This window comes from Poecilia formosa, unplaced genomic scaffold, assembly GCF_000485575.1.
Source record: "Poecilia formosa unplaced genomic scaffold, Poecilia_formosa-5.1.2 Scaffold80, whole genome shotgun sequence".
Classification (NCBI taxonomy): Eukaryota; Metazoa; Chordata; class Actinopteri; order Cyprinodontiformes; family Poeciliidae; genus Poecilia; species Poecilia formosa.
Genome location: NW_006800019.1, coordinates 663962 through 679088, shown reverse-complemented (window position 1 = coordinate 679088; position 15127 = coordinate 663962). Strand labels below are relative to the sequence as shown.

Genomic DNA, 15127 nt, shown 5'->3' with positions numbered 1-15127 from the left:
TCAACTGAAACTTGCCGCGAGTCAGAAACCTTTTTTTTTTCTTTTTTTTTTCTTTTTTTTTTTTTTTTAGAAATGCCTGCGCTGGTACCGTGCAGCCTAAAGTTAAGCAACAGAGCGCCGACACATCTGGGCTCAATTCTGAACCTCTCCACACCACTTACCAAACATACAAAGAGCTTCAAAATGCAAGTTCAACATGGGAGTTAAAGTATGCCTAAAGTTACAGTGTTGGGAGAGAAAACAGGAAAACCACAGAGAGTGCACTTCTTGGTGCCTTCAGTGTGCCTCTAAGATGGATTTACTAGCAGGGAACAGCAGCGGCAGAAAGGAACAAATGGAAAAGCTCGTCTTAGAGGGAGGAGGGGACAGTGATACTCCAGTTATCTCCTCTTAAAACCCTGCTTCTTCACAAGGGGGCCAGCTGGACGCCCTGCTACGCGAGTCAGTAGATTCAGAGTGGAGAGAAAGTTGTGCAACCCAGCAGCTAACTACCTTGTGCAACAGCTCTGCAGACCCCCTTATCCAGAGAGAGCCAGCCAGTCTAAAGCCATGCAGATTCTGTTAAGTGGAAACTTTGCCGGGAAAATAAATGAGCCGCCCTTTCCCTCCAGCCACCCTACACTTACAACTCATTTTCTTATCCTGTCTGCAACACCTCCCGACTCCCTCTAATGTGAGTAAACATTGCACAGACTGAGCTGTTCTTATTGCCAACAGCGATCACGCTTTATAAGGCAGCACAGGTATTTTGCTCACATGGCCTATTTGGTTTTTCATGGTTCGGTGCTAGCACCACAGTATGTCTACTTTAATGCCGTCTCCTTCCATTGCGTGTTACTGTTGTTGAGTGCATGTTGGAGCAAAGCAAGAAAACAAAGGAGGCTGGTTATCGTTTGCCCTCTGCGATCCCCTGTTTGCCAAGATGATCCAGTTACTCTGTGCAAAAACCTAATGACCTCTCAGCAGCCCTGCTTTGGAGCTCGACGAGTTATCGTTTTGCATAGTCAAGAGACATATTTAAGAGGAAATAATCCTAAACTGGCAAATATCCTCCTGAAGAAAAAAAAATGTACTGATGGATTGGAGAGGTCTGACAGCAGGAGTAGAAATAATGCTGCAGGAGTAGCAGAATAAAAATCATCCTAAAAACTTAGTTCCTCATCTCAATATGTGAATAGACTTTATTTAACTATATTAACTACAGGATTCCATTATAAATGGTTACCGACACCCCAAACAAAGAATCTCACAAATTACCGACACCCTCCCATAAGAATCTTACAAATACCTTACAAAAAATGTAATAAAATTGAGTGGAAGGAAAAGCCTTTCAAAGGTCTGCTGCTGCAAAAGTCAGAGCTTCATGAAACAAATCCTTTGTTTCAGATGAAAGTAAGTTGGTCTATTGTGTTTTATCAAGTCTACAATCTGTGCAGCCATCTACAAGGAAAGCAGTGAACTCCTCAGATCAAAAACCCCAAGGAGTGTCTATAGAGTGCCGTCAACAAGAAGACGAGAGACAACATCGTGCATTTTTACCTCGACATGCAGACAAGGAAGCCACATGTCTGCGGACTAATTTACCAGCTTGATTTGTTTTGGATTTTTACTCCAAAACCGCAACGAAGGTCTGAACACGTGTCGCCTAAAAACTCTCGGTATTCCTAAAATACGCAATGCAGTGAAAGCAGAGTTCACAGCTGCGATCGCCCCCATCTGTCTCTTATCAAGTGGTGTGCAATGGGTGGAAAGGATGGGACGGTTAGCTCCTGCTCGTTTTTATCTTCCCGGTCAGAGGATCGCATGCAGACAGAGAAAAGCTGCATCTGGATCCCTCATCTGCTTATCTGCCCTGCTGTCTCATGCTTTCAGAAGCCATACAAGACAGAAAAAATGTTCCACTGCTCAAAGTCATGCTAGCAATAAAAACAAAGGGTCAAAGGTAATTGGGTTGAAATGAGTGTGTCTGAGTATTCGACTGGACACTGACAGGACACAACCTGAGATGGATTCAGGAATGTAGAGGCGGCTCAGGCTGACGTAACCCAAGAGGGGAATATAAGCGTCATCTTCATGACCACTCATGTTCTCACACACAGCCGCCAAGAGACGGCAAATCACTACCTTCTCCTTCTCCCTTTCATCTTATCGGGTCTTTAACTTTGCTGAAGTCTTTCACAGCTCCTCCACTCGTCACATCAACTTTAGCAACAGTGCAGCAGCAGGCAAACGAGACCCAATTTTTTTTTTTTTTTTTTTTTTTTTTTTTTTTTTTGCTCATATGTGACCCATAAGTGACTTTTTCCAAGAATATTCTGATCTTTTCACCTCCACAAAATAATCTGATCTGAGCCACTTCCATGTGAGGTACTAATTTGGATATGCATTGAGTTGCTTTCAAGGCAAAAATTATTATTACTATGAACTTATGAAAGAAGTCTGTGTCGCTGAATCGTATCGCATCCCAATTCCATCGTTCCTGCAGGTTCTGAGTACACATCCAAATAGACTTCTCCACAAAAGCCGCAGTCAATGCTCCACAAAAAGACATTGGTATTATTTGTGCTTTCTTTTAATTAGCATAAGTGTGAATGACTGATTTGTGTCACGTAAAGAGCTTTGGGGTCTTCTGGACTAGATTCAGAGATAAATAAGTACAGGACATTTACCATTTAAAGAGAAAAAACACTTTATGTCCAGTGTTAAGGCTGGGATTCGAAAATAAATGGATGGATTGATGATCACATAAAAAAAAAACACAGTCACATTTTTTACTTAATTCACTTTTTTTGATTTCCCATTCTTATTCAGTCCTGGAAAACACCTTGTGGGTGTTTAAGAAGTTATATTCAGGTTCAGTCTTCAGACATCCAGGTTTGTTACAGGAGTGGATGGCAAACTAAAAAAAAAACAACAACAACAAAAACATGTACGGTAAAGAAGACAGCAACAAAAATCTTTTTGGACAACTTAATAAATATGGTTTCTATAATCTAGTTTCAAATCTCAAGCTTATTTCTGCTTTATTAAAACTGACTGATTACAGTTAGCGGCTGTAACTACAGTTAGACTTCTTTGTAATTACAACAAAAGGTCCAACACAAATGGTAATAGTTCGAATTGAGGAAGTTGAGAGTTAAAATTCCGAGACCAGCTTTGAAGTTTCCCGAATAGACAGTAGTTATGCAACTTCATGTTCACATGAGCCTACAAAACCTCCGTCGTGTTACAGAGTCGCCACTTCAAGGATTTTTTCACATGCTGGCTGTTCTACGCCTGAGGCTAATTTTCAGGAGAGACTTCCCATGTGTTTTTTTTTCACAGAGGAACGTGTATAAACCCACATCCTTGCTCTCCATGTTTTGACTACATTTCAAAACTCCTTCTTATGTAATATCCACGCCGTAAGCCAAGAGGATAAAAAATAAAACTTGTCTGGTCTGCTATCAAACATAATTCAAGTCAGCATTATATGACTAACTCTCGAAAACATGAGCAGTCACAAGCTGTGTCTTTTGGACAGCTTGTGCGTGTGGGTGCTAGTGTCTGTGCGTGTGTTTGTGAACTAAAGGCCAGATGTTTCACTTGCCATCATTACTCAATAAACAAACATGCATTATCTTGCCACTAAATCTGCTGGGACAAAATGTCCAGCTTGTGGAAGATTTATAAAAGTAAAAATGGTTTTCCAAGGGAAAAAAAAAATCCAAACTCACACTAGATCAAATAAGACATCGAGGACAAGGAGGTGGCAAGGATGAAGAGGTGGGTTATTAAGGACTAACTGAGCTAAAACTGCAAAATCTAATTTTTTTTTCCTTTACTTTGCAAGCCTAAATGGTTCACACATACGTGTAAACGAGAGCAGTGCAAGCGGAACGGTGACGTTATGCAGAGTAGAAATAAAGGAGTTAGAAGACTTTACGTGTTTAGGGATTGAGGTCCGGATGGTGGAAAGGAGATGAAGAATCGTGTGCAAGCAAGTGGAAAGGGTAGAGAAAATTGTCAGGTGTGATAAAAGGGTGCCAGCAAGACTGAACGCAAAGGTGTTCAGTGAGAGGAGAGTGACGTACGATTTAAAGATCAGGAAAAGACGGGAGGCAGAACTGGATGTTTCAGAGCTCAGGATGTTGATGAAGATGGATAGGATCAGGAATGAGTACAGTGAAGGTTACAGCTCATGCTAAATGTTCTGGAGATAAAGTCGACTTGGACAGGGGATGTTAGAGCCACTGGGCCGGAGGCCAAGAGAAAAAGCTCAAAATGGAGATTGATAGATGTTATGATTAAAAACATAAAGTTAGTTGGTGTGAGGGTGGAGAACGAAGAGAATAAGACTAGATGACCCCTGAATGGAAAAGCCAGAAGAAAATAAGGAGATGCTGAAAAGGTTTTTCTCCCAATATCTTTTTCTAAAGAGGAGCTTTTAAATTTGTGCCCCAAAATGTATTAAAAATTTTAACCTACGCTCAACAACTGCTATTTAAAAAAAAAAAAAAAAAAGTTGATGAAAAACTATATTTTTCTTCTCTTATTTCAATTGGAACTAAACTGGGCTCTGAAACAAACTAAGGAAAATATATTTCAAATCCCTAAAAATCCAGATTCAATGTATCTTTCTTTTTTTTTTACATTTTATAACAATACATCCACAAACTGTGATAAATTGTAGAGAAAAAAAATTGCAACTAAACACAAAAAAGAGCACAAAGTTAAAGAAAATGTTCGTAAGTTAAACTATGGCATGCATTTGTGTTCAACATCCTTTGACTAGACATCCCTAAAAAAAATCCAATGCAACCAATTCCATCTGTATATAATTAAATCTCAGCATAAGTACAGCTGTTCTGTGAAAGCCTTAGAGGTTTGTCTGAGAGCATTTAGGGAAGAAACAGAATCATGAAATCCAAGAAACACAGCAGACAGATCAGGATAAAATAATGGATAAGTTTAAAGCATAGTGAGTTTATATAAAACATTACAAGCTGTTTGCACATCTGCAGACATAACCAGGCATGTCCACCTAAACTGTCAGAATGGGAAGAGAAAACAATCCAAGAAACACAAACCAAGAGGTCCATGGAGCTTGATACTCCCAACTCAGCTGGAGCACTCAGCAGAACAATAACTAATTGTACACTGTATAAATCTGGTCTGCATGGAAGAGTGTTGAGAAGAAAACCACCGTCAGACAAAAAGCCAAAACAAATCCTCTTTAGACTCGATCTATGCCTCACAAACGTCACTCCAACGCCAGTCTGTGCAATACTGAGGGAAAAAAAACACTTACGGTGCAAGCTGAGGGTGATGTTGACGGGTCGGATGCTTGTGCTGTTCGCCTTCAGGTCTTGAATACTGGTACACTTCAGCTGAGTGGCGGCGGGGGAATCACCCACATCTATCCAGCAAACCGTCTCCTCAGCATATATAAAGTCCATCGCCATCGTCTGATTGGTGTGTGGGACAGACAGTCGGGACGCTGAGCCACTCAGAGATGTGCATCGGATGCCGTGGAGATTGGCGATCAACAGCACAGGCAGACGATCCACCGGCTCTGAGCAAAGATTTTGCAAAGCATACGGGAGAAAAACATTAAGAGTTGCCACGCAGACGTGACAGATGTTAATGAGTCATTCCCACAGCAGACAGAAAACCCTCTCTAATCCCAGTGGAAACTGTAAATACTGGTGTATGTTGCCTCTTTTTGTTTTTTTGTTTTTATTTTTACTCACCATTTTTGGCTTTGCAAGAGCGGTTATCTGGCTGCAGCAGATAGCCTTCAACACAGCTACAGGTGTAGCCTCCTTCTGTGTTCGTGCACGTTTGACTGCATGTCCCATACACACTGCACTCATTGAAATCTACCAGGCAAAGAACACAGGAAAACGGGTATTACAGAACATGCTGTTTCATAAAACCTTGAACACATTTATCTTTTTCCTAAAATAATCAGACAAAAACGATCTGTTTTCTTTTTGTTTGTTTTTTTTTTTTTTTGCAGTAAATGCAATCAGATGATTGCTTTTAGACTTTGTTAGGCTGCACTTGAATCCATCTGCTAAATTACCACCTACCTTTGCACTTCTTTCCATCTGCAGCGACCTCGTAACCCGTTCTGCAGTAGCACCGCGGCCCGTCATGAGTCACTCCGCAGAGAAACTCGCACCCAAAGGCGGCACATTCTGGTGCTTTTTCTACACAGAAAGAAAACAGAAATCCAGAGTTAAGCACTATTTTTAAAAAAAATGAAATGTCAACGTAGGTAATTAGGATTCCTATGAATTTTTCCACACAGACGTGCTACCCAGACATAACCGGTGTCACAAAGATTATGGATTACTTCTTTCACAACCCTCCGAGAGAACTGGAGGATGTATCTTTTGGCAGGAAATGAGGGAGAGGAATCCAAACATCCTTTCATCGTGGCCTCTGCAGGGTGTGGGTGTGCATGCAGATGTATGTCTAGGCTTTAAGATAAGTAGGGTCAGCTTCCTATTATAGGTTGTTGCTTTGAAAGCCCTCAAAAGCCTGAGATGCCCTGGACTTTGTGCTGTTTCCTTTTTAAGAAGTCTGGTAAATGAAACTGGGTGAAAACAAATCATGTCTGCAGCAGTGGTTCTTAAAGTGGTGGTATTTTGCATTTTCCAGGCACAATCAAGTAACTATTTTTACCTGCTGCATATATCAAACATTACTTATACCCAATTCAACACCTTGAAATTGGGCCTCTGTCTCTTTAAGAAGCTCCTGCTTTTTCCAACACTATGCCTTCAGCACGTGATCACAACAGTGCTTCTCATTATTCGTCTAACGACCTTAGGAGCATCGGACAGTGAAGTTATGTATTTGAAGTTATTTTTTTTGCAAAATATTATTTATATTATTGTCAAAACTACCAAGGTAAAACAACAAAGCTGTTCAAAAAACATGATTGAGCATATTTCTGGATGCTATTTTTTTTTAAATAAACGTCAAAACTTAGACACCTTTTACACAAGTAGAAATAAAGACAACCAAGAAAATATGACTATTTACCGCGATAACCAACAAATATATGGCAGCTGGTCATGCAAAGAGTAACTAGTGGAAGCCTAGCTGTGAAGAGTGAAGAGTAGACCAGTGAAGGGCCCTTGTTACATAAAGCCTGTGGCACTCTGGGTCATAATGAGTCTTTTGTTGTGGCGTATCTGAAAGAAAGAGTCCCCCAGCTCACACTGTGGCCCACATCGAATCCATTCACCGAGCCTCACACTGGGAGAGACCACAGGCAACTCGAGAGCTAAAATACTCACACTGTGTACCTCTGTCCAGGGTCATTGTGTTCCACTTTGTACCCTAGTGTCTAGCTGTGGGTGTCCCAATATGAACAAATACCATAGTTTAATATTACAAACCCAAACTATTCATAATATGTTTGGTATTCTGAAAACAAAATCCTCGGTACAAAATATTTTACTTGATAGTAGGAGTGGGCGATATAAACTTAAAGATTTATCCCGATATCCTGTGGTACTATTGTGATAACGATAAAAGTAATGATAAGGAGTTATTCTTTCATTTTTAGACAACTGCATGACTATTGACAGGAATTGTAGCTCCACAAACTTAAGTACTGCTCTTGACAAGCATTCCCTTCTGTGATCCATCACGCTTGAGAAACCTTGATCAATATTTTATCTTAATCTTAGGACTTCTTCAGGGAACATGAAATCAGATTAAGAGACAAGAACCTGGGAATGCCCATGTCTGACCGGGTAGTTCAAAAAGCTACAGAAAAAAAAAACAAAAAACAAAACAAAAGCTTGAGGCAAGAGCGGGAAAGGACAACTAGCAAACTGGAAAAAAGGCAGACACAGAAGACGTTATAAGGACGAGGAAAGAAAAAATATACACAGTTAGACAACCTCAAGCCAATGGAAGGATTTTGGATGTTTGCTAAAGGGCCAATGGATGAAGCAACTCGTCCCGTCACTGCATAGATGAAAACATTTATGCGCTTTCATGTAGGTAACAGAAGCATTTTGCTGACCTTTCTTAGGGCAAATGGCATCATATTGATTTAAGGCAAGATGCTGAAACACCTGAACAACTATCCATAAATATGCTGGGCAACAGGTGGGCTACGTCCTGTCCAAGCCGCCGGGTCCATCACAGGGCAACATGGAGACAAGCTGACAGTACTTGAGGCCAATTTAGAGAAGTGAGTCAACATGCAAAAACTAAATCTGACAGAACAAATAATGCATTTTCCTCTAATTTCCAACAACGTTGGGCAGCTGCAACTCATACGCCTCTATAATATCACAGAGAGGGTTGGGACATTATCCAAGGAGAGCCAGACCTGGACGGAGAGTATGTTCTAACAAGGATCACACTTCTTTACTGACCTGTCAAAAATTGACTCTAGATCATTGGAAAAGAGGCTCCAATTGATCGCCATACTTAACCAACTTAACTCATTTTAGTTCCTCAGTGTATTTAACAATTTTGTCCTTTGCTGTCAGTAACTGAAGGCAAAAACTGAACAAAATCCCAAATGTAACAACAGATTATTCAATCATGCTGAAGTCTGCATGGCATTCCTCGTTTTCTCCACTGTTTAGAAACTAGTCCAGACATGCCTTTTCCTTTTTCAGGCTTCCTGAAGGGAGCTTACACGTTTCATGGAGTGTTTTATCACATTACCTCATTTCTACTTCAAGCATGAATCAAAAGACAAATCTCTATTTGGCTGCCACTCAGACTAGATTATAAGGCGAGTCAACAGTTCATCTGGGGGTGAGAAGTTTTTCTGGTTTTTGTTGTTTTGGGGGAAGGCGAGGGAGAGAAAAACAAAATTAACGACAGATGGATGTTCTCTAAACAAGTTTAAAATAATATTTAAAGGCTCGCTGACATTTTTGCTAAATGTCTCAACAAGTAGACATTTGGAAACAACATGCTTTTAGTAGCCATCAACAAGGCACTGGCATGTTTGAGGTTATTTAATTTGGCACCCTTCTTCTTAGAAACGGTATCGGTGAAATTATTTTTTTTATTTTTTTTAGCTTCCTGTAATGTAATTAGAAGTTTCGTCAGAACGATCATCAAGATGACAAAAACGGTTTTGGAACGGATGAAGCCGACCAACATTAAGCTTTTGAAATGGTTGCGCATTTTCAGCTTTACTGAAAATGTATAGATTTGCTTAAAAGACAATTAAGTGGCAGGAAACCGACTGATTTAAATGGACTTCAGGATTTTTGAAAGAAAAGGGGGTTATATCTATGTGACAATTATGCCAGGGTGTTATTAAAGGCAATGTAAGGTGTGTGGTTCATCTGCAGCTTGCTGAAGGACAGTTATGTAATTTTTAACTTCTGCATTACAGAACATTTTCACAAAATTCAATCTTGTGTGAAATTAATAATATTTATACCGATAAAGGGTGTGTGCATGTCTGGCATCTTCCAAGTTAAAGAAAAGAGTGTGGCTATAAAAGGTTTCAAGTACCCTGAAACAGACAGGAAAACACACCAACAGTGCGCGTACTTACTGGGAGCCGTTTAAAGGCTTCGTAATCAAAAAGGGGTCAAAGTAACCATTTGTAAACATGCAGGGCGGCAGCTTGAGTAATGAGCAAACAGTGACCACATTCAGACCCAAACAGCGAAAGCACCAATAACAAAAACCTAAATAAATAAAGTTTGAACTTTCCCAAACAAATGGTAGCTTAAATTATGGACCAAACGTAATGCTCAAGTTTTTTTCCCCGTTAAGAAGCACACAATTACTCGTAAACTCTAGTATCTCTACCCTTCATGACGTCTAATGACTGGCAATAAAATATGTCTTATCAAGCAAGACAGCTCTGCTAACAGCACCCAATAAACTAATTCAGGTCGAGACCTACTTGTGAATAAAGTTGATAATATCTGTCTGTGCACAGGCAGCTTCAAAATCCTTAAGTCATAGCTGGTGAGAGTGCACATATAAGCCTGCATGAGGCCTCTGCAATAATCAAAGATCTACTGAAAAGACAGAGGGGGAAAAATGATCAATGCAAAGTAAAATGCTTAAGAGTGCCAACATGACCTGATTTTTCAGTTTCTGGTGTGTCAGTAACAGCTCACAAGAAAGATACTATCTATAAGGAAACCAGAAAGAAAAAGAAAAAAAAACCTCACTGCTGTCAGTTAAAACCACATAAACTGAAACAGACCTTGGAATTACAAGCACTGAATTAACCACATTAATGTTTTCACTATAAGATTTTCAAAGATATAAAGTCAAAGAGGACAATTTAGTGTTTCACTGGATCGAGTGGTTTACCTTAAATGATTTGAATGACAGTGGTTCTCCACAAATTTTATTACAGAGACCAGAATAGTCCTTTATTAAAGCTCAGGCTGCCAAAAGAGCACACAGAATACAAATCTGACTTTGTGGATAAATGAAAACGTTGAAAATAGTAAAATAAAGTCGGAATGTGACGGTCAAAGGACTTGAAAAACACCTGGGTTTTTATATTTAATTTGAACAACAAAAATAAAGAAAAATATCACCTTGAATGCAATATTTGAAAAATGTTTAAAGTCTTGGCTTTAGATCTGGACCAAGACTCAATCTGCACCTTGTTTTTAGGCCACACTAAGTTCGAGCTGAACTAACCAGGACAGAAAAAACCTCAACGCAGGACAACACACAGCAATTCCACCAGTCCATAATAATAATTTTCATTATTATTAATAAAAAGCAAAATAAACCGATAAAAAGATGTACCGGTAACCATAATGTGGCATTTCCTCATAACGCTAGTCAGTAGCTTCCTGAATCTTCCATCTTAATCAAATGGACCTCTGAACATGAGGTCCGAGAAGCTCGGCTGCATCTAAACCTCGGTACCAACACCAACCACAATATCCCAGAGTCTTCACAAAGCCCGGTTTATTTTAGCCGTATCAACGTCACGCTCGACCATTTTAACCAGCCTTGTCAACAACACTGGCAGAATTACTTCAGTATAACAACAAAGTGCGCTTTCAGAAATCGGCGGCCAGGTATACTTGCACAGCCCAACGGTTTGTACAAGCAAACACTAGGGTGCCTGTAAAAGAGTTTCCCCAAAATAAGGCAGGCTCACAAACAGCCGCCCGGCCGACACACATTGCCTGTGTGTGAGCAAGGACATCACAGCGTGACTGTTGCTCTGCGCGCACATGACTGTGCATGCAGGCACCGAGAAGCAGACGAACATTCAAAGGGTTAACCATTGTCCTTTTCTAGAAACCAGCTGGACTCATCGCCTCGGGGACAAGCAGCGCAAGCTGGGACTTGATGACTTCATCGCTGCTGTGCAAAACACTTTGACAGCGATGACCACCACACAGGCACCTACTCTTTACGGTCTCATCAGCCTAACGGTGCCCCGCTCCTGCTCTTCAGGCCTAAACTAATAACACTTCAATGTTCTGATTAATTGGCTCTAAAGGCTCCACTCTGTGTTCATGATTAACTCGGTCATTGTTTAAGCAAGGTGGTGCCATGGGAGATTTTTATTTTTTTTCTCCATGGTGTGCTGAGGACAGAATACCCAAATAAAAAGGAAGAGACAATAAAGTATAAAAATAAAAATAAAAACATTAAGAAGTATATGTGAAGATGAAAAAGTCAATTGATAACTCCGTTAAATCAAAAACTTCTAAATGACAGCAAACAAAGAATAGTCAGCTCTATAATATTTAGCAACAGGTGACAGAAGCGAGGATTGATGCGTCAGACTTACTAGAACAGACGACCTGATTCAGGGTCGGAGTTGTTATCTAAGGACTGTGTAGAAGTGTCCTTGGTTTGTTTTCTAATTATTGTTTTTTTCCTAGAAGAGAACAGGTTTGTATGTCTGAAATCTAAAACGTTCTCTGTCAGTAATTCCCACAAGACCACCTTGCTGAAAACAAAGCAATCCTCTAACGACATTAAACATTAGGTACTCAATCAGCTAAAACAAAATAATACTGCACGGATTATTTCATTCTTTGGTGTTTCTAAATAATAATAATACCACATCTTATGGGATTTCTTCTTCAGCTGTGTCTGGGTGTTTGCTATCTGGCAGGATCAAGGATGACAGCAGCATGGCTGAGCTACTTTATGAAGTTATTTTTCCCCATGAAGAAAAAAATAAAAATAAAAATTCCCTTTTTTTTTCAAAACCCGGAAACCTTTTTTTACGTGGGGTTAAGTTTTGGGGGGGTTTTAATTTTGGTTCCTCTTTTCCCGTTCTTTTTTTTTTTCTTTTGTTGAACCGTTCCCTTGCAAATTTTTCCCTTTTGGCCAATTTCTTTGGGGGGCTTAATTCCAATTGCTTTTGCGGTTTTTTGGTTTACTTTTTTGCCTTTTTTTTTTTTTAAACCAAAGGCATAATCGAGGCTCTGTGGTTGCAAAGGAGGGTAATGTGAGAGTGGTTTTTACCTCTGCAGTGAGGTCCCTCATCCCAGCCATCCGAACAATCAGAAACTCCATCACACAGTTTGCTCATATGGATGCAGACATCCAGGTCCAAGCAGCTGTGTTCATTGACTGGACACTGGTTTGGCCTGTTGTGTGAGCCTGGAAGACAAGCAAAACATCCGAATATTAGGACAGGAGTTTTTTTTTTTTTTGTTTTTGATCGCTCATCTATAGTTTACGTTTAGATTATTTGCACATCTCAGAAATGAAATAACATGAGAAAAGAGGAGTGGTGAAAATGAATAACCTCAGCCAGTCAAATAACATCTTCACGAAGCCGGTTTTTCTAGCGCCTTCGTTTTCTGAGGCAGGTTTCACGGCCTTAACAACAACAGACAGTAGCCATCAATGAACAGCGGATGCAACACCTTCTTTATTGTCTCAGAACCCGGAACAGGGCCGCTCTGTCTGACACTGAAAGATCAAATTGTCACAGAATAATGAAGATCTGTGGGTTGATGTTTTGTTTTTGTTTTTTTTTGGTTTTTTCTAACCTTCTGACTGATGAAGAACTGAATGTTCCCAGCATGTTTCAGGCACAGAGCGAGATCATGCAGCCACTGTGTATACCGCTTTTAACACAACGCAAATAATCAACGTGAGCAATCCTGAACATGTGATCGTTTGCATGAAAAATATGCAACATCAAAAGCAGATTTTTCTTGTCAAACACATGAAACATCTGAATATAAAGAAGATGTAGTCTCCTTTGCGCTCTCACCCTCCCACTCCTCTCTCTCTCTCTATTCAGCCCACACTGCAAACAGTTTGCCTTTGCCGTTTTCTCTTCCTCTTCTTTCTCCTCCTCCTCAATTTCCCCCCCGTTTATAACATCTGCTGACCCATTTTAGAGAAACACTTGGAGGAAAGAAACTAAAGTTCAACTCCTTCTACAGGAAAATATATACAGAGTTCTAAGACGCATACGTCTCAAGCTGTTCAGATTAACATGTCCCCTATCGCTAAACTCTCTGATCTTGAACTTATTCAGCTGTCATGGTGAAAATGTGGCTCCCTCTGACCCTCATTTCTGGTTACACGAGAATTAATCTTATAATAAACCAAAATATGTGTTACTACAGTAACGAACCAAACAGATTTATTTATTTATTTATTTATTTTGCCATTTTGACACATCTACAAGCTTCACATTAGATAAAGATAACCTGAGTACACAAAATATCAATGTTTTAAATAACTGGCAATTAGTTTTTCACATCACTGTGTAGATGTTTGGACAACATCACTGTGTAGATGTTTGGACAACTCTTCAATGCAGAATTGACTTAATTCAGTCACAGTTGAGGGTTTTGTCACCATGAATGTCCTGATCAAGGTCAAATCGCAGCATATCAGTTGGATTTATGTTTAGATTCTTATATACTTTTGAGCCTGTCAAAGGTGCTCTCTGCTTCAGGCCACCAACCTGCTGCTTAGTCCAAGTGTGTTTGAGCTTAAGATCATAAGCTGATGTCCAGACATTCTCCTTCTGGATTTTGTAAGATCTCAGTCGTACAGACAGTTTGGCAGCGCAGCATCCCCAGACTATCACATTACCACCGAAGATCTTTTTTCTGAAATGCAGTCTGACTTTTAGCTTAGATGTAACAAAAAACACACTTTAAAGAAGTTTAACCTTTGTCTCATCAGTCTATTGAATTTTAATCCAAAACATCTTGAGGACAATCTCTATGCTGTATTTAAGGCATCTGTGACTTTTGCCATCAAAATAAATCCGTTTGGTTCGTTACTGTAGGAACACATATTTTGATTTATTATAAACTTAATTCTCATGTAACCAGAAATGAGGGTCAGAGGGAGCCACATTTTCACCGTGACAGCTGTGAAAATGTCACAGCTGTCACAGTGATAGGAGACATGACAGTGATAGGAGACATGCAAATCTGAACAGCTTGAGACGTATGCGTCTTAGAACTCTGCATATATTTTCCTGTAGAAGGAGTTGAACTTTATTTTCTTTCCTCCAAGTGTTTCTCTAAAATGGGTCAGCAGATGTTATAAAGGGGGGGGAAACTGAGGATGAGTTGTTGATGTATGCAGGGTAATTTTGGTAGGCCCAGTAACTCCAAACATTAATATTATTACAAGAAATGAGAAAGACTGAGAAATTGTGTTTTCAGGCCGACACTATCCTCCGTATCCATAGTTACCTCACAGACCACAAATGCTATCTGTTAGAACGATTGTTTTTAACTTGAGCTTAAAAAGATGATCGCATCACAGGACTCTTTGTGAAAAATGTATCACACTGGAGGAGAGAATGAACTTCTAATACATCTGGATTATGGAAGAAATGGGATGTTAGCATATTAGCAGCCCTCCTACAGCCTGTGTCTCTAAGCCAACCTCATTTACATTCAATAAAGTGCCAACACAGGGATTTTTACATAAACGGCAAATGCTAAGAAAAAACTAAATCCTGCCAAGGGTTTAGCATCTGTCAACAGTTTTTAGGGAAGTATAGTAAGATATGTGAGACTGAAAGTCATCCAAGTGACATTAGCTGAAAGAATTTGTGTCTCTCCCAGCTTTAAAATGTGTAAACTTATTTCACAAACAGGGATGTGTTGAGCACTGAATGTTCTAACAGCTCATTTTTTTACACCGAATCAGGGAT

At 39.8% G+C, this 15127-nt stretch overlaps 1 protein-coding gene across 2 annotated transcripts in view; it reads right to left on the bottom strand.

The window, feature by feature from the left end:
* The window catches only part of LOC103141206 (low-density lipoprotein receptor-related protein 1-like), a 76585-nt gene that overhangs the window by 47943 nt on the left and 13515 nt on the right, over nt 1-15127 (bottom strand). For both annotated transcript variants that reach the window (XM_016673637.1, XM_016673638.1), the window contains exons 2-5: nt 12451-12588; nt 6075-6194; nt 5733-5861; nt 5291-5554 (exon numbers count right to left, since the gene is read on the bottom strand). In XM_016673637.1, coding sequence (XP_016529123.1) covers nt 5291-5554; nt 5733-5861; nt 6075-6194; nt 12451-12517 — 580 coding nt within the window. In that variant the 5' untranslated portion in view covers nt 12518-12588. The remainder of the gene's footprint in view (nt 1-5290; nt 5555-5732; nt 5862-6074; nt 6195-12450; nt 12589-15127) is intronic.